At 35.0% G+C, this 19,533-nt stretch overlaps 1 protein-coding gene and 1 long non-coding RNA gene across 4 annotated transcripts in view; both read right to left on the reverse strand.

Moving 5' to 3' along the window:
- Positions 1-19,533, reverse strand: part of acss2 (acyl-CoA synthetase short chain family member 2) — a 56,515-nt gene that overhangs the window by 2,795 nt on the left and 34,187 nt on the right. For 2 of the 3 annotated variants that reach the window (XM_037773207.1, XM_037773206.1), the window contains 16 exons: positions 15,900-15,991; positions 15,666-15,769; positions 15,491-15,563; positions 10,858-10,933; positions 10,052-10,163; positions 9,496-9,543; positions 5,782-5,919; positions 4,367-4,537; positions 3,990-4,123; positions 3,755-3,887; positions 3,332-3,388; positions 2,428-2,508; positions 2,243-2,351; positions 1,621-1,689; positions 721-897; positions 264-338 (listed from right to left, as the gene is read on the reverse strand). In XM_037773207.1, coding sequence (XP_037629135.1) covers positions 264-338; positions 721-897; positions 1,621-1,689; positions 2,243-2,351; positions 2,428-2,508; positions 3,332-3,388; positions 3,755-3,887; positions 3,990-4,123; positions 4,367-4,537; positions 5,782-5,919; positions 9,496-9,543; positions 10,052-10,163; positions 10,858-10,933; positions 15,491-15,563; positions 15,666-15,769; positions 15,900-15,991 — 1,649 coding nt within the window. The remainder of the gene's footprint in view (positions 1-263; positions 339-720; positions 898-1,620; positions 1,690-2,242; positions 2,352-2,427; positions 2,509-3,331; positions 3,389-3,754; positions 3,888-3,989; positions 4,124-4,366; positions 4,538-5,781; positions 5,920-9,495; positions 9,544-10,051; positions 10,164-10,857; positions 10,934-15,490; positions 15,564-15,665; positions 15,770-15,899; positions 15,992-19,533) is intronic. The other variant, XM_037773208.1, reaches the window with a different exon arrangement.
- On the reverse strand, positions 15,024-15,481 carry LOC119490095. The gene is made up of 2 exons (XR_005207328.1): positions 15,108-15,481; positions 15,024-15,053 (listed from the first exon to the last, which is right to left on the reverse strand). It is a non-coding gene; the product is annotated as an uncharacterized LOC119490095 (long non-coding RNA).

Raw genomic sequence — 19,533 nt, forward strand, 5'->3', positions numbered from 1 at the left:
AGTCGAGCATGTCGTCTGCAGCGGGTCTTTACAGGCCGCGGCTGGATGCTGGATATACTAACGTTACAACCAAACTCTTCTTCACTTCGCTGTTGAGTCAACGAGCGGTTCTTGAAAACGCTGCAAGGAGAATCTCCTAGGGCCAAGCAATCGGCCCGCACATGCTCAGAGCAGCTACAAGAGCGTGCACGCCCCTCCTAACAATACCTGGAGCTATGCAGAACGGGCACTTCACTAGTTTACTGGAACTTTGGTAACTTTACCAGATCTGGTCTTGGGGAGTCCTGGAGCATTCTGGATGAAGTCTGGTGTAGCGATGGCACCGATCTTCTCCCGCACTGCGAACACCAAAGACAACAAATCACATCACAATCTGACTTCCACGAACTGTCACTGAAAACCAGGTTTTACTGTAGAACTTAAAATGCCTTAAAAGAAACTCAGACACAACTAGAGTCTGTGGTAGAAATCGTTTGGAAAACCTTCACTGAAGCCCGTTTCTTTGCATATTTTATTTTCTTCGTTCATGTTCTGTGCAATGGGGTCAGAATTAGGGTTGATTGTTTAAATCTCCTTTTTCTCTACCCCAAACAATTATTGTGGTTTCAGTGGAGAAGAACCCTCACAGGTACTGCATTTAGCATAACACATATGCTCAAGTCATAACATGGGATAGGGGAAAAGCAAATGTATTTATGTAGCACAGCCGAGTTCACCAACCTTGTCTTTTGAGCTCTGCCTCCAGCGTGCGGTTGTACGTCACTCCATCAGTGAGAGTTACGAAGCAGTAAAGGCTCTCTCCTTTGACAGGATGAGGTCTGCCCACCACGGCGGCCTCGGCCACGGCCTCGTGCTCCACCAGCGCCGACTCCACCTCCGCCGTACTCAGTAAGTGACCTGGAGGGGAACGACGGGGACAATATTACAGATCGACTTGTAGTGGAGGCATCGTCAGAGACTTTCTCCTGTTTGTGTTCTCTAAGAAGCTATGTGAAGTCTCCGACCTTGAATACCTTTTTGTACGGATACTTTTAATACAAGAACAACAACAAAAAGTGAAATGTAAAGTAAATGTGAATATTTTCTGGTTTCTCTACTTCTCTAGGACGGTAAACTGAATATCTTTGACATTTTAAAGACCAAACGACTAATCCATTAATGATTAAGAAAATAAGCGACAGATTCATCGACAATGGAAAGAATGATCAGTAGTTGCAGCCCCAGTTTGCCAGTTAGCATGCAATGTCCGGGGGATGTGTTGTCAACTATTCTCAATGGAAAGTGCTTAATCATGTCATTATTTATTATAATATCATATATGATATCATAATATCATAATATCAATGTCCTTCTAAATCCATCTCTAATCTAACAACGTTTTATGAAGGTTGTTGTGTAGACGCTGGAATAAACTCACTCTTAAGAAAATGTATTTTGAGAAAAAAACTGGAAAAAAACCCTGATATGGCAAATTAAATCATTTAGAACAGGAACAAAGGAGAAAGGGTTGTTTATAATATTTGTTTTTGGATTAATATTCAACAAAAATGGGAAGAAAAAAAGCAAAGAAAGCAGGATGAGAGGGTCGTACTGCAAAGGACAGAGACTGGTCGGTCTTACCGGAGACATTCAGCATGTCGTCTATCCTCCCCGTTATCCAATAGTAGCCGTCTTTGTCTCTACGGCAACCTGGAAATCAAAAACAGTAAAGTTTAAACATGTGTTGTAAACATAACGTTTCCAACAGCAGCACACCGTGCACACTGTGGTTTGTTGTTGAGGACTGTAGTTGCACTGGGAGGCGGTGAGAGTTCTTTAGAATAAAAACAGAAATAATAAAGGATGTTGGATGTTGTCCGTCTCTCGGGGTCGCCACAGCGGATCATCACAAACACGGGGAGAACATGCACACATACAACCGGGGATAAATAATAAAGCATAAATACATAAAGGTGTTTACAGAAAGAAAGAAATAAAAGGCAATAGAGTAAACTATAATAGTTGATAGTATGATAAAATATAGATTAAATATAAATCCAGGCGTTACAGCGGTAATAAAAACAGTCTAAATATGATGGAAACAGATAAAGAATGATTTAAATAAGAAATACAACAAAATAAGAAATTAAGAAAAACAAAACAAAAGAAAGAGGACACTAAAATAAAAATCATATTCTCATATAAATATGTATATATATATATATATATATATGTCACCGAGGCCGGCAGTCTGGTCTCTCACCGTCTCCGGTGACGTAGTATCCGGGGAACTTCTTGAAGTAGGTGGTTTCAAACCTCTGCTGGTTGCCGTACACCGTCCTCATCACGCCGGGCCACGGCTGTTTGAACACCTGTCAGGAGACAGAAGATCATCAACACACGTCGTCACATGATGATGATGATGATGATGATGATGATGATCCTCACCAGGTATCCTTCACTCGGCCCCTCCAGCTCCTCTCCTGACTCATTCAAGATGGCCGGCACCACGCCGAAGAACGGGAACGTCTGGAGGACAGAAGAAGAGAAGATGGCAGATGTTGAACTTCTTCACTGTATACACATATACTGTATATATATATATATATACACACACACTTTATTTAATTATTTCTTATGACTTTAAAAGTAGATATTTAATAGAGGTTAGTGTGAAATGAGTTCTACAGTAATCTAGGTGTTCCTGCAGCGCCCCCTAGCTTCTGGACACCGGAGCTAAAATTTGTTTTAACTGTATTAACTGTCCGATATTTTCATGGAGAATATTAAATTCAGTAATTTATGTTTGTACAGTAAATGATAATACAGGTATTTTCTTCACTTTAAGCCATTAACCACAGTTCTGTGATGTTTACTTGACAAGTAAATATTAAATGAAGGTAAAATCAGGCACAAATAGGCCCAAAACTGCATCAGCATAAAGAGGTTATATTTGGGGGAGACCTGACTGTTTACACCTGGGGCTTCTTCCCCTCACCTGTCACATCTGTTTCACATCTGTTGTCTGCTTTTACGCAGTTTGCAAAAGTGAAAAATAAGACAAACAAAATTAAACGTTTTTGAAAACTCAGCTTAAAACTCAGCTATTTTTAGCTGCTTTTTAATTATCGCTTTTATTTAGCTTTAGTCTCTTTATTTTTCACTTTTTATTAACAGCATTATCTCCAAATTTTTATACATATTTGTATTATTATTTATTTATTTATTCTAATCTAATTTAAATGTCTGTAAAGCACTTTGAAATTCCAACAGCATGTACGTTTGCTTTTCCTCACAAAGTTGAAGTGAAGTGGAGCACTGAGTGTGTTTTATTGGTTCATCATTTACTCACAGCAGATCCAGGTTTCATGGGTGTGGCTGCAGGTAGAGGAGTCAACACGTGTCCACCCTGAAAGGCCAGAAAACACATCCTGTTAATGTTCTTTAAACGGTGTCAATCAACAGTCTGCAATCACGGCTTCTGAGTGAACAAATAAACATTTTCTTTTTTTTTTTTTTTTTTAAGTTATTTTTTGGGGGGCATTTTCCATTTTATTGAGAGGACAGTGGATAGAGTCTTGGAAAGGGGGGAGAGAGAGTGGATGCGGAAAGGGCCACAGGCCGGATTCGAACCCGGGCCGCCGCGGTCAGGACCAAGCCTTGTTACATGGGCGCCCGCTCTACCAACTGAGCTAACCCAGGCGCCCAACGTTTTCTTTTTAAGTGTCTAGATTGTCAGGAACGTTTCCTATCTATCTATACTGTAATAACGTACCGTTTCTGTCTGCCAGAAGGTGTCGACGATGGGACATCTCTTCTCTCCCACCACGCTGTAGTACCAGTGCCAGGCCTCGGGGTTGATGGGCTCTCCCACCGTCCCCAAAACCTTCAGAGACTCTCGCTTATACCTGCAGAGAGAGAACGGGATTTAAACCAGTAAAAAAAGGCCTCCCATTACACACAAACAGATAACAACAACAGTGGGGACCAGCATCACAGAGACGACTCACTTCTGCACCGGCTCTCTGCCGTACTTCATCAGCAGTCTGATGGCGGTCGGAGCGGTGTAGAACTTGGTCACCTGGTATTTGTCCACGATCTCCCACATACGGCTGACGTCTGGGTACGTAGGCAGGCCCTCAAACTGAAACACAAACAAACAAACAACCCGTAAATATTAGGGCTGTCAAAGGTAACGCGATAATTAAACTTTAAATATAAATCATAAGACGGATGTATTTAAATGACCACATTGGTCAGCTTTCTTTAGCTGCAGATAAAACCAGACACCACCTGCAGTCGGTCCAACAGAGCGACCGTCAGCCAAGTCGGCTGAAGTTTGTAAAAAAAAAAAAAAACAGGAAGTTGAGTAATCGTCGCCACTCACCAGGACGCTGGTGGTGCCGTTAGCCAGCGGGCCGTAGGTGATGTAGGAGTGTCCCGTGATCCAACCGATGTCTGCCGTGCACCAGTAGACGTCATCGGGCTGGTGGTCAAACACCAGTTTGAAGGTGGTGGCGGTGTAGAGCATGTAGCCGCTGACTGTGTGGAGAACGCCCTGCAGACGACAGGAGAGAGGAGCGCTGGTTAAAAATGATATTTCATGATTAAAACGTGTGATTTAAAGAACAAAAGATGGAAATTAAGAGGACAGAAATCCTTTTAACTGTAATTGTGGAGGTAAAAATACTTGTGATGCTCCAACATGAAACATCCTGCTGGTTCTGGGCTTTACTGATTCAGTTCAACATTTTTAAACTACTTGGATGATAATACGAAATCAGAAGGACACCACTATTATTGTAAATAGAGTCAGAGTAACTGCTCTGACTCTTTTTCTTTTACATTTCCATCAGTGTGTTGTATTCATGTTTGTTTATACTAGAGAACGGTTGATTTATTTTTTTCTATCTTTATTTTTGCATTTATTTATTTTATATTTATTTTAAAATGTATTTATTTACCATTTATTTATTTCACCAAACTTATTTATTTATTTATAAATGCAAAAATAAATAAATAAAATTAATGCAAAAACATTTTCTTTAAAACAAATTTAAAAATGAATGAAATAAATACATAGAAAAATAAGAAGGGAAATTAAGCAGAAGAGTAAATAATAAGGGAATTAATACAAAGATAAATCTTTCAGGCGTTATAACCCCATAATTTATTATATCTTCAACTGTGCAATACTGACTTAACATTACAATAATTTAGTGCATTCATTCAGCTGTGCAATAATCTGGTTTACTCCGGCATTAACACTGCATCTATTTATACAGAACATTTAAACTAATATTCTTATTTTACACGATTCTTGAATTCTTATAAATGCGTGCAGTTATATCATTTGCATAGATCCTATTTTTTTAGCAGTATTATTTGCACTGCTGTTATATGTGTTTCTTATTTATATTTTCTCTATTATCTCTATTTTTATATATTTATATTTATATTCTAGCACGGGAGCAAAACGGACCTCAATTCCCCCCCGGGGATCACTAAAGTATTTCTGATTCTGATATTTATTTCCTTGCTGAAGAGAGGGAAGTTCGTCACAAAGTGGCTGCTGTGTTTCTAACCTCCACCTTAAAGGAGCTTCATTGAGCTGTGAGTGAGACTACAGACGGAGTTCACTCCACCACCAGAGTCTCCTCCTGTTCCACTCAGGAGCAGCTGCTGAATCAAGTGCGACACCTGGTGGTAAAGTTTGGTAAACCAGTCCGGTCAAGTGTTTGACCCAATATCAAACCAGTTTGAACGTGTTTCCACCGGAACCATCCGTGGTTTCTACTCTACCTTTGGTTTGCCGGTTGAGCCGCTGGTGTAGAGGATGAAGAGAGGATCTTCCGAGTCGCACCACTCCGGTTCACACTCGTCTGACGCTCCACGGACCAGAGTGTGCCAACACAAGTCCACCTCGGGGTTCCACGGGACCTGGTATCAAACACACACACACACACACACAAACGTGCACAGACATAAACAGAGAGGACAAATTAACACACAAATAATCAATAAAATCCCCGTCAATCAATCAATTAACTAATGTCTCTACAATCTAAAACACAGAGCAAAAGAGAGAGAAAATTAGTTTGACAAACTAGTTAGGAGACGAGAAAACATGAAAACTGTCGATCAGAGTTACAGCAAATAAAGCAGCAAAGAGTTAGAGAAGTTACAGACATGAAGGTTTTCCTATAACTTATTCCCTGAGTGTCTGGGTCACTTACTTACCATCGGATATCTAGTAAAATGTGAATATAGTTTAAGGAATATAATGGAGAAAATGTTATTTTTGTTAGACACAAAGCCTGAAAATGTTTGGACTAACAGATAAAAGAGATTACATTAAGGAAAGATGAGCTACATACGCAGAAAGATTTATGTTGAGAAATAGAAAGATACAAAGATTTAGTCATTAAATAAATCACGATTCCACAAAATCTTTCCAATTATTTTAAGTGTTTTGGAAAAATCTCATCAAGTGGGCTGCTATGGAGGACAGAATCTGCCAGAATCAAAAATAAATAAATAAATGACTCAATAAATAAATGTCATTAAATATAGCAAAAATAATATTAAAAATAAATGTAGCCATTAATTAATTGATAAAATGTGGCAATTTTATTTATTTATGTATTTATTTTCATTAATTTATAAATGAATCTGTTTATTTTTGCATTTCTTCTTTTTTTCTTTCTTTCTTTATTTTTGCATTTATTTATTTTTAAATTTATATATTTATTTATGCATTTCTTAATTTATTCATTTCTGCACAATCTTCCCTTTGCATTTGAGCCCTTATCTATTTTCCCAAACTTATTTATTTTTAAATGCAAAAATAAATAAATTAAAAAATTAATGCAAAAAAAAATGTTTTAAACAAATTTAAAAATGAATAAATTAAATATATAGAAAAATAAGAGTGAAATTAAGCAGAATAGTAAATAAATAAGGGAATTAATACAAAGATAAATAAAGAGATAAATATATAAACAAAAAAGTAAAACAAATATAAATTTATGTCACATTTTATCAATTAAGTAATGGCTACATTTATTTTGATATTGTTTTTGCTACATTTAATAATTATTTATTACATTTATTAAATATTTATTTATTTATTTATTTTTGATTTTGGCTTGTGATTTTATAAGGGACATGTAATGTTTTATACTTCTGGTGAATATAATCCAATCAATCTTATTTCCATAGATGTATTTTGTATATACAGTTCCCTTTGTTAACATCTTATTTTGAAAAGCGGACGTAGTCCCACGTGTCTACTTCCTCTAACTTCTCCAAGGTGGTCTCTAGCTCTCCCGTCAGCTCCGTTCTCTTTATCCATCCATGGTCAGCTCCATCGGGGCCGTTTCAATGCAGAGAACAGACATGTCAGTATCTGGGTGCTCTACAGTCGTAGCGTCGGCCCATTTAACCACGGAGACGAGAGCGACGGCCGGCTCCACCGCCACGTTACCGCCATACCATAACGATTCCTGTCCGTGACAGAGTTAGCATGCAGCTTTAGCTCTGCTCTGTCTAGCTCTGCTCTTCCTGTCAATGTGTGAAACCCAAAGTGTTTCCATCCTTTACTGGATGTGTAGTGTTTACCACGCTGGATTTAACATGGGAGGGTGCAGGTCGTATCCACGCTGACCCTCCAATGGTTTATACTTCCTCGTTTCGGCTCGCTGCGGTTTGTTTTGGTTGACGGATATGACTACAACAATAAAAGCGGTAACTTCCTTCTACCTCCACATAGACTCAGAGGAAGCAAATATATCGATACTGGCATTAAAACATCAATTTCAAAATCGAAAAAAAAATAATAATCACGATACATAGGTGAATCGATTTTTTCCCACCCTTAGTAAAAATACTGCCGACTGAGAAATGTGGCCTTCAGAAATGGTTTAAAAATTGCAGAAAGTACATTTATAAAATCTAAAGAACCACAACAACAGACCCCTGATTCTTCCTGACATGTCAGTTAAGGAGAAAAGAGTTACAGCAGTTACATTAGTGAGAAAAACACTAATAATAATAATATTATAAACATAAAGGGTGAGACTACAAAGAGAGAAAAACGGTGTTAATACAAAGTTCACACTTGCAAAGAATTTACATTTTATTCCAGCGAGTTTAGACGGTCCAGAAAACACCCGAGTACAAGTAACACTTTCCAATCTTTTATGGTGCAATATCGTCTCTGTAAACTTAAAGTTCTTATTTTTATTTCCGTTATTGTCTAAATGTTGGTCTTAATTTTGATTCTGCTGCAGATTGTATCATAAGATTTTAAAAATCAGTCAATCTGAAATGTCATTTCTAAAGTTGACAAGTCATTGGAGGTAACATAAATCATGTTTTACATCTTAGTTTTAGTTTCATTGTGTCAGCAGATATTAACGAGATAATATCTTCAATTGTTTCTAAATCAGGGGGAAGATGTTTTTTATGTTCACAAATGTAATCTGAACCGTCAGAAATCACAGGAATAACTAACTGCTGTCGCTGGATAAAAACAATAAATCAACAATAACAGTTTCTTAAATTATATCAGATAATATATATATATATATATGTAAGGGATAACGTACAACAAGCCGGTCATTGTTGTGAAATAAACCCCGACGCGGAGCGATCACAACAATGACCCGCTAGCTGTACATTATCCCGCTTATTACACGGCTACTTACTGAAGAAATCAATAATTTGACACAAAACAGTCCACCAGAGTCCGACATCAGAACTGTGCCCATAGCAACAGTTTGTTATACATAGCAACGGTTTGTTATACATAGCAACGGTCTGCTATACATAGCAACGGTTTGTTATACATAGCAACGGTCTGCTATACATAGCAACGGTCTGTTATACATAGCAATGATCTGCTATACATAGCAACGGTTTGTTATACATAGCAACGGTCTGCTATACATAGCAACGGTTTGTTATACATAGCAACGGTCTGCTATACATAGCAACGGTCTGCTATACATAGCAACGGTTTGTTATACATAGCAACGGTCTGTTATACATGGCAACGGTCTGCTATACATAGCAACGGTTTGTTATACATAGCAACGGTCTGTTATACATGGCAACGGTCTGCTATACATAGCAACGGTTTGTTATACATAGCAACGGTCTGTTATACATAGCAACGGTCTGCTATACATAGCAACGGTCCGTTATATATAGCAACGGTCTGCTATAAAGAAATAACAGACCGTAGAACGCCGGGATTGACCAATAAGAAACGAGTATTCAACAAAGCCGTGTAATAAATATATATAGAATCATTGATTTTAAGAGCCAACATATCATGAAATGCAACACACTAAAGGCCCCTAAAATAATGAACTTTTTCTTCTTACTTTGTTTATTGTTTTTACCCCGCAGCAGTGATATGACAATTCTACTTGTGGGTGAAATATCCCTTTAAAAAGCAAAAACAAACAGGAGTTATGGGGGTTTAGTGGAGGGAGGAGGGAATGAAAATACCTGCGGAACAGGACGTGTTTTCTTTACTCTCCCTGTCTGTTTCTCCTGCTGGACGGGAGGGAAGGAAAGGAGGAAGAGGAGGAGGAGGAAGGAGGAAGGAGAAGTTAATGAAGGAGAGTGGCTGTTTTAAAAACCCAAATTAAAGAACACAAAATGAAAAGGAAAACGGTCCACAACATCACCTCAAGTTGAGAAATTCAGAGAAGTTTTAGGAGTTTTTAAAGATTGATCCGAAGATCCACAAATTATAAAAATAGTTGAGAAGTCTTGTTTTGAGATTTATTGACAATAACAAACATACAGAATAGCACCACCCTTTTCCTCTAAAGTACACAGGAACTAAATGAGTATTATTTACATGTTAGTAGAACTGACCCTTCTGTGTTTTATCTGACAAACGTGGGAGAAGCAAAGCAACCATGATTTCTTCGGGATGTGAACTTAAAGCATATGAAGGACACGCCATGATGGGACCGCAGGATGTAATGATAGAGTATTAAACTAGCGTTGGCCTGGTCTGGAACGGCCCAGTTTGGGTTTTTAGTTTATCGTTTACCTGCAGATCAGGACAGGACCGTTTGGCAGGAGGAGACTGAGAGCCCAGAGGAGTCTCTTCTGCTTCTTTGGACAGGTGCTTCAGCATGATACACCTGCGTAGAGGGAAACCTCTGCACAGAGACACAGACATGGACGTGGTCCTTATTAACTTCTCATAACCAGCATGGTTCTCTCACTTAGGGCTGCAACTAACTGTTATTTTCATTGACGATTATTTTCTTGATTTATCGATCAGACTTTTTCCCGATACCGATAGCGATACCTGGGCTTTGGGTATCGGCCGATACCGAGTACCGATCTGATACCAGTGTTTAATTATAATGATCTGTATGCCTCACTGTGTGAAAGAGACCGGATCATTCTCTTATGTGTTAGGCAACATCAGGTTTGACTTTGCTTTCCTAACAAATAAATACATAAATATAAATATATATATATATACATATTTGCCCACTCCCATGTTGATAAGAGAATTAAATACTTGACAAATCTCCCTTTAAGGTACATTTTGGAAAAAAATGCGCAATTCATTTGCGATTGTCCCCCTAATATGTATGTTTTAATATGAACCCCAGAAAGAGCAGTTGTTGCTGAGGAAACAACAAATACAAATAAACAATAACAAAATAATCTGTTGTGTAATTCTGCAGTATTTTGTGAGTTGTACTCAGGTTGTATTTAGATTGATGTTACAGTAAGAGTTTGTGTAAACATGTAGTTGTGATCGTTTGGGAATAATTTATGTTAATGAGGGTCCTCACTAATATAAACAAGTACAAGTGTGTGCGTGTCTCGACAGCTTACTTGTCTCTGCATTTCTGCAGCGCTTCGTCAGCCAAGAGCTTCAGGTTGATCAGCTTATCTCCTCGATAGAAACCATCTGAACGAACGAGACATAAAAACAATGACACTTCATCAAAGTTAATTATAACATTTTTGGTATTGAAGGTGCAGTGAGTAGCATTTGGTGACATCTAGCAGTGAGGTTGCAGATTGCAACCAACTGAAACTTCTCTCGTGTGCTAAGCGTGTGAAAACGAAAAAATGCAAATGTCCCTCTAGAGCCAGAGTTTGTCTGTTCTGGGCTACTGTAGAAACATGGCGGCCGGCTACATAGCTATAAACGGCTCATTCTAAGGTAACAAAAGCACAGCGATTCTTATTTTCAGGTGATTATACATTAAAGAAAACGTACTTATTAATATTGTATTCCATTTCTGCTCATAGATCCCATTAAATGTTACACACTGGCCCTTTAAATTGCTATGATTCATTGCCAACAAGTCTCTGTGGATGTGGAGCTCCACAGTTTTACAGCAGGGCCTCACCTCCTGCAGTTTCACGGGTAGTTCAGTTCATTTACTAAACTTTATCTGCAGTAGTAAATCTACACTGAGTGGAGCTCCGTTTCACCAGTCATGTCATTACTTTCTTTACAAGGTAATAAAACTCTACGAGTACACTGCCGGTCAGAATGAAAGACTCTGATCCGCTTACAGGACTTCTATGAACCCCGGGACATTAACAGGTTTATTTCCCAGGACTCTAATCCGGCTATTAAGACTTTGATCAGTGGTCACAGCTCAGCACCTCGTCTCAGCCAACCACTCCAACCATTCAACCATTCAACTTCACTAGGAAACCAGAGGGAGGCTTCAGTGACCTGCAAGAAAAATGACCGAAAAATGTCCAAAAAAAGAAGAAAAGTCAGAAAAATGTCTGAAGAAAGGCCAAAGAAAAGTCTGACATATGTCCGAAGAAAAGTCAGACATATGTCCGAAGAAAAGGCCGACATATGTCTGAAGAAAAGTCCGACATATGAGAAAAGTTTTTTTTCAGACATTTTTCAGATCTTTTTTTTTTTAGACTTTTTTTTAGACATTTTTCAGATCTTTTTTTTCGGACATTTTTTTCAGATTTTTTTCAGATCCTTTTTTCAGACTTTTTTTTCAGACATTTTTCAGACATTTTTTGCCCGACATTTTTTTTCAGATCTTTTTTTTTTAGACTTTTTTTTAGACATTTTTCAGATCTTTTTTTTCAGACATTTTTCAGATCTTTTTTTTCAGACTTTTTTTTCAGAAATTTTTCAGATCTTTTTTTCAGATCTTTTTTTTCAGATCTTTTTTTTTTAGAGATTTTTCAGATCTTTTTTTTTTTACTTTTTTTCAGACATTTTTCAGACTTTTTTTCGGACATTTTTTTCAGATCCTTTTTTTCAGACTTTTTTTTCAGACATTTTTCAGATCTTTTTTTCAGATCTTTTTTTTCAGATCTTTTTTTTTTTAGACATTTTTCAGATCTTTTTTTTTTTTTTACTTTTTTTCAGATATTTTTCAGACTTTTTTTCGGACATTTTTTTCAGATCCTTTTTTTCAGACTTTTTTTTCAGACATTTTTCAGATCTTTTTTTTCAGACATTTTTCAGACTTTTTTTGCCCGACATTTTTTTTCAGACATTTTTCAGACTTTTTTTTCGGACATTTTTTTCAGACATTTTTCAGATCTTTTTTTTTCAGACTTTTTTTCCAGATATTTTTCAGATATTTTTTTTCAGACTTTTCTTTCAGACATTTTTCAGATTATTTTTTTCAGACTTTTTTCAGATATTTTTTTTTGGACATTTTTTTCAGACATTTTTCAGATATTTTTTTTCAGACTTTTGGACATTTTTTTCAGACTTTTTTTCCAGACTTTTTTTCAGACATTTTTCAGATTTTGTTTTTTGACTTTTTTTTCATACATTTTTCAGATTTTTTTTTCCAGACTTTTGGACATTTTTTTCAGACTTTTTTTCCAGACTTTTTGTCCGACATTTTTCAGATCTTTTTTTCAGGGGTTTTTTTTGGACATTTTTTTCAGACATTTTTCAGATCTTTTTTTCAGTCTTTTTTTCAGACTTTTTTTGCCCGACATTTTTTTTCAGAATTTTTTTTCAGACATTTTTCAGATCTTTTCAGATATTTTTCAGATTTTTCTTTAAGACATTTTTCAGATTTTTTTTTTCAGACTTTTTTCAGATATTTTTTTTTGGACATTTTTTTCAGATCTTTTTTTTCAGACTTTTGGACATTTTTTTCAGACTTTTTTTCCAGACTTTTTTTCAGACTTTTCTTTCAGACATTTTTCAGATTTTGTTTTTTGACTTTTTTTTCAGACATTTTTCAGATTTTTTTTTCCAGACTTTTGGACATTTTTTTCAGACTTTTTTTCCAGACTTTTTTTCAGACTTTTTTCAGATATTTTTTTTTGGACATTTTTTTCAGACATTTTTCAGATATTTTTTTTCAGACTTTTGGACATTTTTTTCAGACTTTTTTTCCAGACTTTTTTTCAGACATTTTTCAGATTTAGTTTTTTGACTTTTTTTTCATACATTTTTCAGATTTTTTTTTCCAGACTTTTGGACATTTTTTTCAGACTTTTTTTCCAGACTTTTTGTCCGACATTTTTCAGATCTTTTTTTCAGGGGTTTTTTTTGGACATTTTTTTCAGACATTTTTCAGATCTTTTTTTCAGTCTTTTTTTCAGACTTTTTTTGCCCGACATTTTTTTTCAGAATTTTTTTTCAGAATTTTTTTTCAGACATTTTTCAGATCTTTTCAGATATTTTTCAGATTTTTCTTTAAGACATTTTTCAGATTTTTTTTTTCAGACTTTTTTCAGATATTTTTTTTTGGACATTTTTTTCAGATCTTTTTTTTCAGACTTTTGGACATTTTTTTCAGACTTTTTTTCCAGACTTTTTTTCAGACTTTTCTTTCAGACATTTTTCAGATTTTGTTTTTTGACTTTTTTTTCAGACATTTTTCAGATTTTTTTTTCCAGACTTTTGGACATTTTTTTCAGACTTTTTTTCCAGACTTTTTTTCAGATATTTTTCAGATATTTTTTTTTCAGACTTTTTTTGTCCGATATTTTTCAGATATTTTTTTCAGTCTTTTTTTCAGACTTTTTTTTTTGGACATTTTTTTCAGACATTTTTCAGATATTTTTTTTCAGAATTTTTTTGTCTGACATTTTTTGTCTGACATTTTTCAGATCTTTTTTTCAGATTTTTTTTCAGACATTTTTTTCAGACATTTTTCAGATTTTTATTTTTTTTTCAGACATTTTTCAGATCTTTTTTTTTCAGACATTTTTCAGATCTTTTTTTTCAGACTTTTCTTTCAGACATTTTTCAGATTTTTTTTTTCAGACTTTTTCCAGACTTTCTTTTCAGATCTTTTTTTTTTTGGACATTTTTTTCAGACATTTTTCAGGCTTTTTTTGTCTGACATTTTTTTCAGACATTTTTCAGGCTTTTTTTGTCTGACATTTTTCAGATCTTTTTTTCAGGGGTTTTTTTTTGGACATTTTTTTCAGACATTTTTCAGATTATTTTTTTCAGACTTTTTTTTGGACTTTTTTTTCAAACTTTTTCCAGACTTTCTTTTCAGATCTTTTTTTTTTGGACATTTTTTTCAGACATTTTTCAGATTTTGTTTTTTACTTTTTTTTTTGGACATTTTTTTCAGACATTTTTCAGGCTTTTTTTGTCTGACATTTTTCAGATCTTTTTTTCAGGGGGTTTTTTTGGACATTTTTTTCAGACATTTTTCAGATCTTTTTTTCAGATCTTTTTTTTTTGGACATTTTTTTCAGACATTTTTCAGATCTTTTTTTTCAGACTTTTCTTTCAGACATTTTTCAGATTTTTTTTTTTGACTTTTTTTTCATACATTTTTCAGATTTTTTTCCCCAGACTTTTGGACATTTTTTTTCAGACTTTTTTTCCAGACTTTTTTTCAGACATTTTTCAGATTTCTTTTTTTCAGACTTTTTTCAGATTTCTTTTTTTCAGACTTTTTTCAGATTTTTTTTTCCAGACATTTTTCAGATTTTTTTTTTTTTTGGACATTTTTTTCAGACATTTTTCAGACTTTCTTTTCAGACATTTTTCAGATCTTTTTTTTTCAGACTTTTTTTGTCCGACATTTTTCAGATCTTTTTTTTTCAGACTTTTTTTGTCCGACATTTTTCAGATCTTTTTTTTCAGACTTTTTTTGTCCGACATTTCAGATCTTTTTTTTTAACCTCTCTTCTGTTACAGACGAACACAGCGAATGCTGGTAAATGTTGATAACCTGTGTGACACTTAAAGCGGAAGTCTGGTGATATTTTGTATTTTTTTCTTATTGTCAACAAATCCCATGAAGCAAACCAACAACAGGTTAGTCCGTCTGTCAATACTGTCTGACTTCCTGTCTGACTTCCTGTCTGTGGCTCTCAGCTCTAAGCACATTGGCTCCTACTGAAGACGTAAATCTTTAATAAACACAAATATAGTTTCATCAGTAATTTCCTCAAACAGCTGCTCACTGTAGTTTTGTGGACCCTACAAGGCCTTCTTATGAAAACCTGTAATGTAGATGTGTTTTCTGAGGCTGACACCTACCTGCTGTGATGAGCAGCGAGCACTGAGAGTCCATGATCCTCTCACACAGCGACTCAGCAGAGAAACCTGCAAACTGGAAACAGCAACACTCACAGTATCAACATCCATCTTTTATCTCAAACTAACCCAATGAGTTACCACGTTGACATTAACGAGCCACGTCTCTCTAACTCACCACTATGGAGTGAACAGCTCCGATGCGGACGCAGGCCAACATGGCGATCACCAGCTCCACCACCATGGGCATGTAGATGGAGACTCGGTCGCCCTTATTCACTCCTGCAGACACAAAGACAACAGGAGGATGATGAAGTAAATAATAATATTAGTCTTGTTTTACTGGACGAGGAGACCAATCTTAGTTTTATTATAGATCAGGTAGTTTTAACAACAGGGAGTGTTGACGCACCCTGAGACTTCAGGACGTTGGCGAACTGACAGACCCTCTGCAGCAGCTCTCTGTAGGTCACCGTCAGCTCATCACCGGGCTCGTTGCCTTCCCTACGACATCAGATCATACAGAACAATGTGTCAATAAACAGCAACAACTAATCCAATAATCCATTGATTGTTTCAGCTCTACTTGAGGGTCTATGTGTTAAAATCTAGTTTTGTTGTGTTTACATGATGCATATTCATAAATTAATGTGTGAATAATAGAATTTACCGGTACTCAGATAAGAAAAGCAGAAAAACTATACACATGTAGGCCTGTCACAATAACTACTTTTGTTGGACGATATACATTTTGTCCCAGAAATATTTGTGATGAACAATATTATTGTCATTTTAAAATCATTCTATGTCACTGGTATAATAATATAATAGCATAATAATACCAATACCATCCTTTCAAAGAACAACTCACTCTTATTATTATGAATATTCAGACTGGTATTCTTATGTGAATATTTTTAAATATTAAAATATTAAATGAAATGAATAAAATAAAACCCCACGCTGCTGTGATGAGTATTAGCGTCTATATAGTGTCGTAATATTTTCCCTCCATAGGCCCAGAGGATACATAAATATACAGGGAGGAAAAATAACATGTTTATTTATACTTATATTAGGAGAGAAGAGAAGTATAGAAAAGGAATTGAAAAAGAATAAATAAATAGATAAATAAATAAATAGAAAAAAAAAATAATTAGAGATAAAGCAAGAAAATAGAAATAAAAGAATAAAGAAATAGAATAGGAATAATAATAATAAACAAAAATAAATAGAGAAAATAAATAGGGAGAAAAACAAATAAAATAAATAATAAATAAATAAAAATGAGAGATAAAGTTAGAAAATAGAAATAAAAGAATAAAAAAAATAGAATAGGAATAATAATAAATATAAATAAATAAGTAAAAAATATATAGAGAAAAATAAATAGGGAAAGAAATTAAACATAATAATAAATAAATAAATGAATAAATAAATAAATATAAAGAGAAACAAATTAAACAGTGATAATAAATACCTTTTCACTTTTTACAAATGCTCTGACGCAATTGTATGCTCATATAAAACCCAATAAATAAAGTTTTAAAGTAAATAAATAAATAAATTTAAAAAAAACACACAACCAAAATAATAAATAAAATGGACTCTCAGGCTGCGTTAACAAAAATGTTCACAAAGCCCAAGTCTTGTAACGGTAGAGAAAACCTTGCTGTTTATTCTGGCATCAAGTTGGTGATATTCTGATATAAACAAACACACACGTAAACACAACGCGTGATATTGAGGTCAGCAAAAATGATTGAGGTCATGTCCATATATCATATGATTATGAATTATTGTGCGGGGCCTTTACTTAATGCAAAGCAGAGTCTCTTGTCAGTTAAACCACGTCTTACACAAAAGAGACGTTACAAAACCCTCTTCCTCCAGCCTTCATTTAATCAGAAGAACTTCAGCCCAGTTATGAAACAACTCAACTTTCCCCTGTTTTCACAACAGAGTATCAGTATCATCATCATCATCATCATCATCATCATCCTGGCGTTTAAGGAGCTGCTTGCAAAAGCATCATTCAAGGTCGTCATACCGCCTCACACACAAACACACACACTCAGTTTGTAGGAGTAGGACTTTTAGATTAATGGCATCGTCTGGAGAACAGAAAGAGAGATGAATGAGTTGTGACGGCTCGGCCTTTCCACGTTATTAAATTACAGCTGCGACCGTGAAGCTTGTCTCGTCTGGACGGCGTCTCCGTCTACAAACTGAGAAACATGACTGGCAAACAGCTAGTGATGGGAGGAGAGAGCTGTGGCCCGCAGCTCTTCTATATATCTATATTATTATTATTATTATTATTCACCACACTGTTTACACTTAAGACAGATAGGAGGTAAAATAATATACATTTTAATTTAGGTAAAACAACTATACAGTACTTTTTCTTTCAAGGTTTTTAAAATCATACCAGCAGTATATTGTCAGGTAGAATTATTTCATTATTTCATCTTAATTTGTCAGTTAAAGTTGAAATAATTAATCTATTTTAAGTTTAGGCTGCTTCGTTAGGAAATGATTAGGCTTCAGGAAATACAAATGGCACCATTTTTCTCTATTTTCTGACATTTCAGATCAAACAATTAATCAGTTAATTGAGAAAATAATGGTTAGTTGCAGCCCTACTATCAATAATTTGTTTTACAATTTATTGTTAAATATTTAAATACTAGGGCTGTAAATTGATTAAAATATTTAATCGCGATTAATCACATTTTTTATCTGTTCAAAATGTACCTTAAAGGGGGATGTGTCAAGTATTTAATCCTCTTATCAACATGGGAGTGGACAAATATGCTGCTTTATTCTGTTGGAGAAATTATTTAATAAACAGTCTCTGGTCATTCAGTTTAGAAGCAATTACTATTTATTAAGCAAATGCATTTGGGTCCATACAGCAGACAAGTCAGTGTACAAAGACAGAGAGCTCCCTCACTACATCATTCTTTATAATCTTGGTTCAGCCTCCCCTCCCCTTTGTGACCCAAACCTTCCGCCCTGCCTCTAAGTGGAAGATTCATTAAAAGAGTTACTGGTGATTATAATGTTTTGAAAGAGTGCAGATGCGAATATGATAACAAATATATCTAAACTAGGACAGTCTCTACTTTCCCAAAACATTCGAATAAATCTGAGTACACAAATGCTAATACAAAGGGAAATGGTATTTTCTCTCACAATTCAAATGTATGTAGACCAAGTGATTAATCGATAAAGGAAAATAATCCTTATGATAATGATAATGTCGTTAGTTGCAGCCTTTGTGTTTATGCTAAGTCAATATAAAACCAATTATGATAATTATTGAAATATAATCCTTTAAATATTTGTGATTATTTTTCAAATTCACCAGATTGTATTTTTGGGACATTTTAAAAGGTCCAACTACTTATTGATGAATTTAAAAAATAAACGAATGTTTAATCTTTAAATAAAGATTATAAGTTGTTAGTTGTTATCACTGTTTGACTGCATGCCGCTCGTTCCAACAAAATCAAAATGCAAGCTGTGATTTTTCAACATAATTTCCTGTTAAATCGGAAACATTTCTTTAATCCAAACTAGAGTTGTCAATCGATTAAAATATCAAATCATGATTAATCGCATAATTGTCCATAGTTAATCGTGTTAATCGCAATTTAATCGCACATTTGTATGTGTTCAAAATGTACCTTAAAGGGAGATGTGTCAAGTATTTAATCCTTTTATCAACATGGGAGTGGGCAAATATGCTGCTTTATGCAAATGTATGTATATATTTATTATTGTAAATCAATTAATACAAAACAATGACAGATATTGTCGGGAAACCCTCAGAGGTACTGCATTTAGCATAAAACAATATGCTCCAATCATAACATGGCAAATGCATGTGATTATCATAAAGTGGGCATGTCTGTAAAGGGGAGACTCGTGGGTACCCATAGAACCCATTTACATTCACACATCTGGAGGTCAGAGGTCAAGGGACCCCTTTGAACATATTTTCCTCGCCAAAATGTAGCGTAAGTTTGGAGCGTTATTTA

The sequence above is a fragment of the Sebastes umbrosus genome, chromosome 6, assembly GCF_015220745.1.
Source record: "Sebastes umbrosus isolate fSebUmb1 chromosome 6, fSebUmb1.pri, whole genome shotgun sequence".
NCBI lineage: Eukaryota > Metazoa > Chordata > Actinopteri > Perciformes > Sebastidae > Sebastes > Sebastes umbrosus.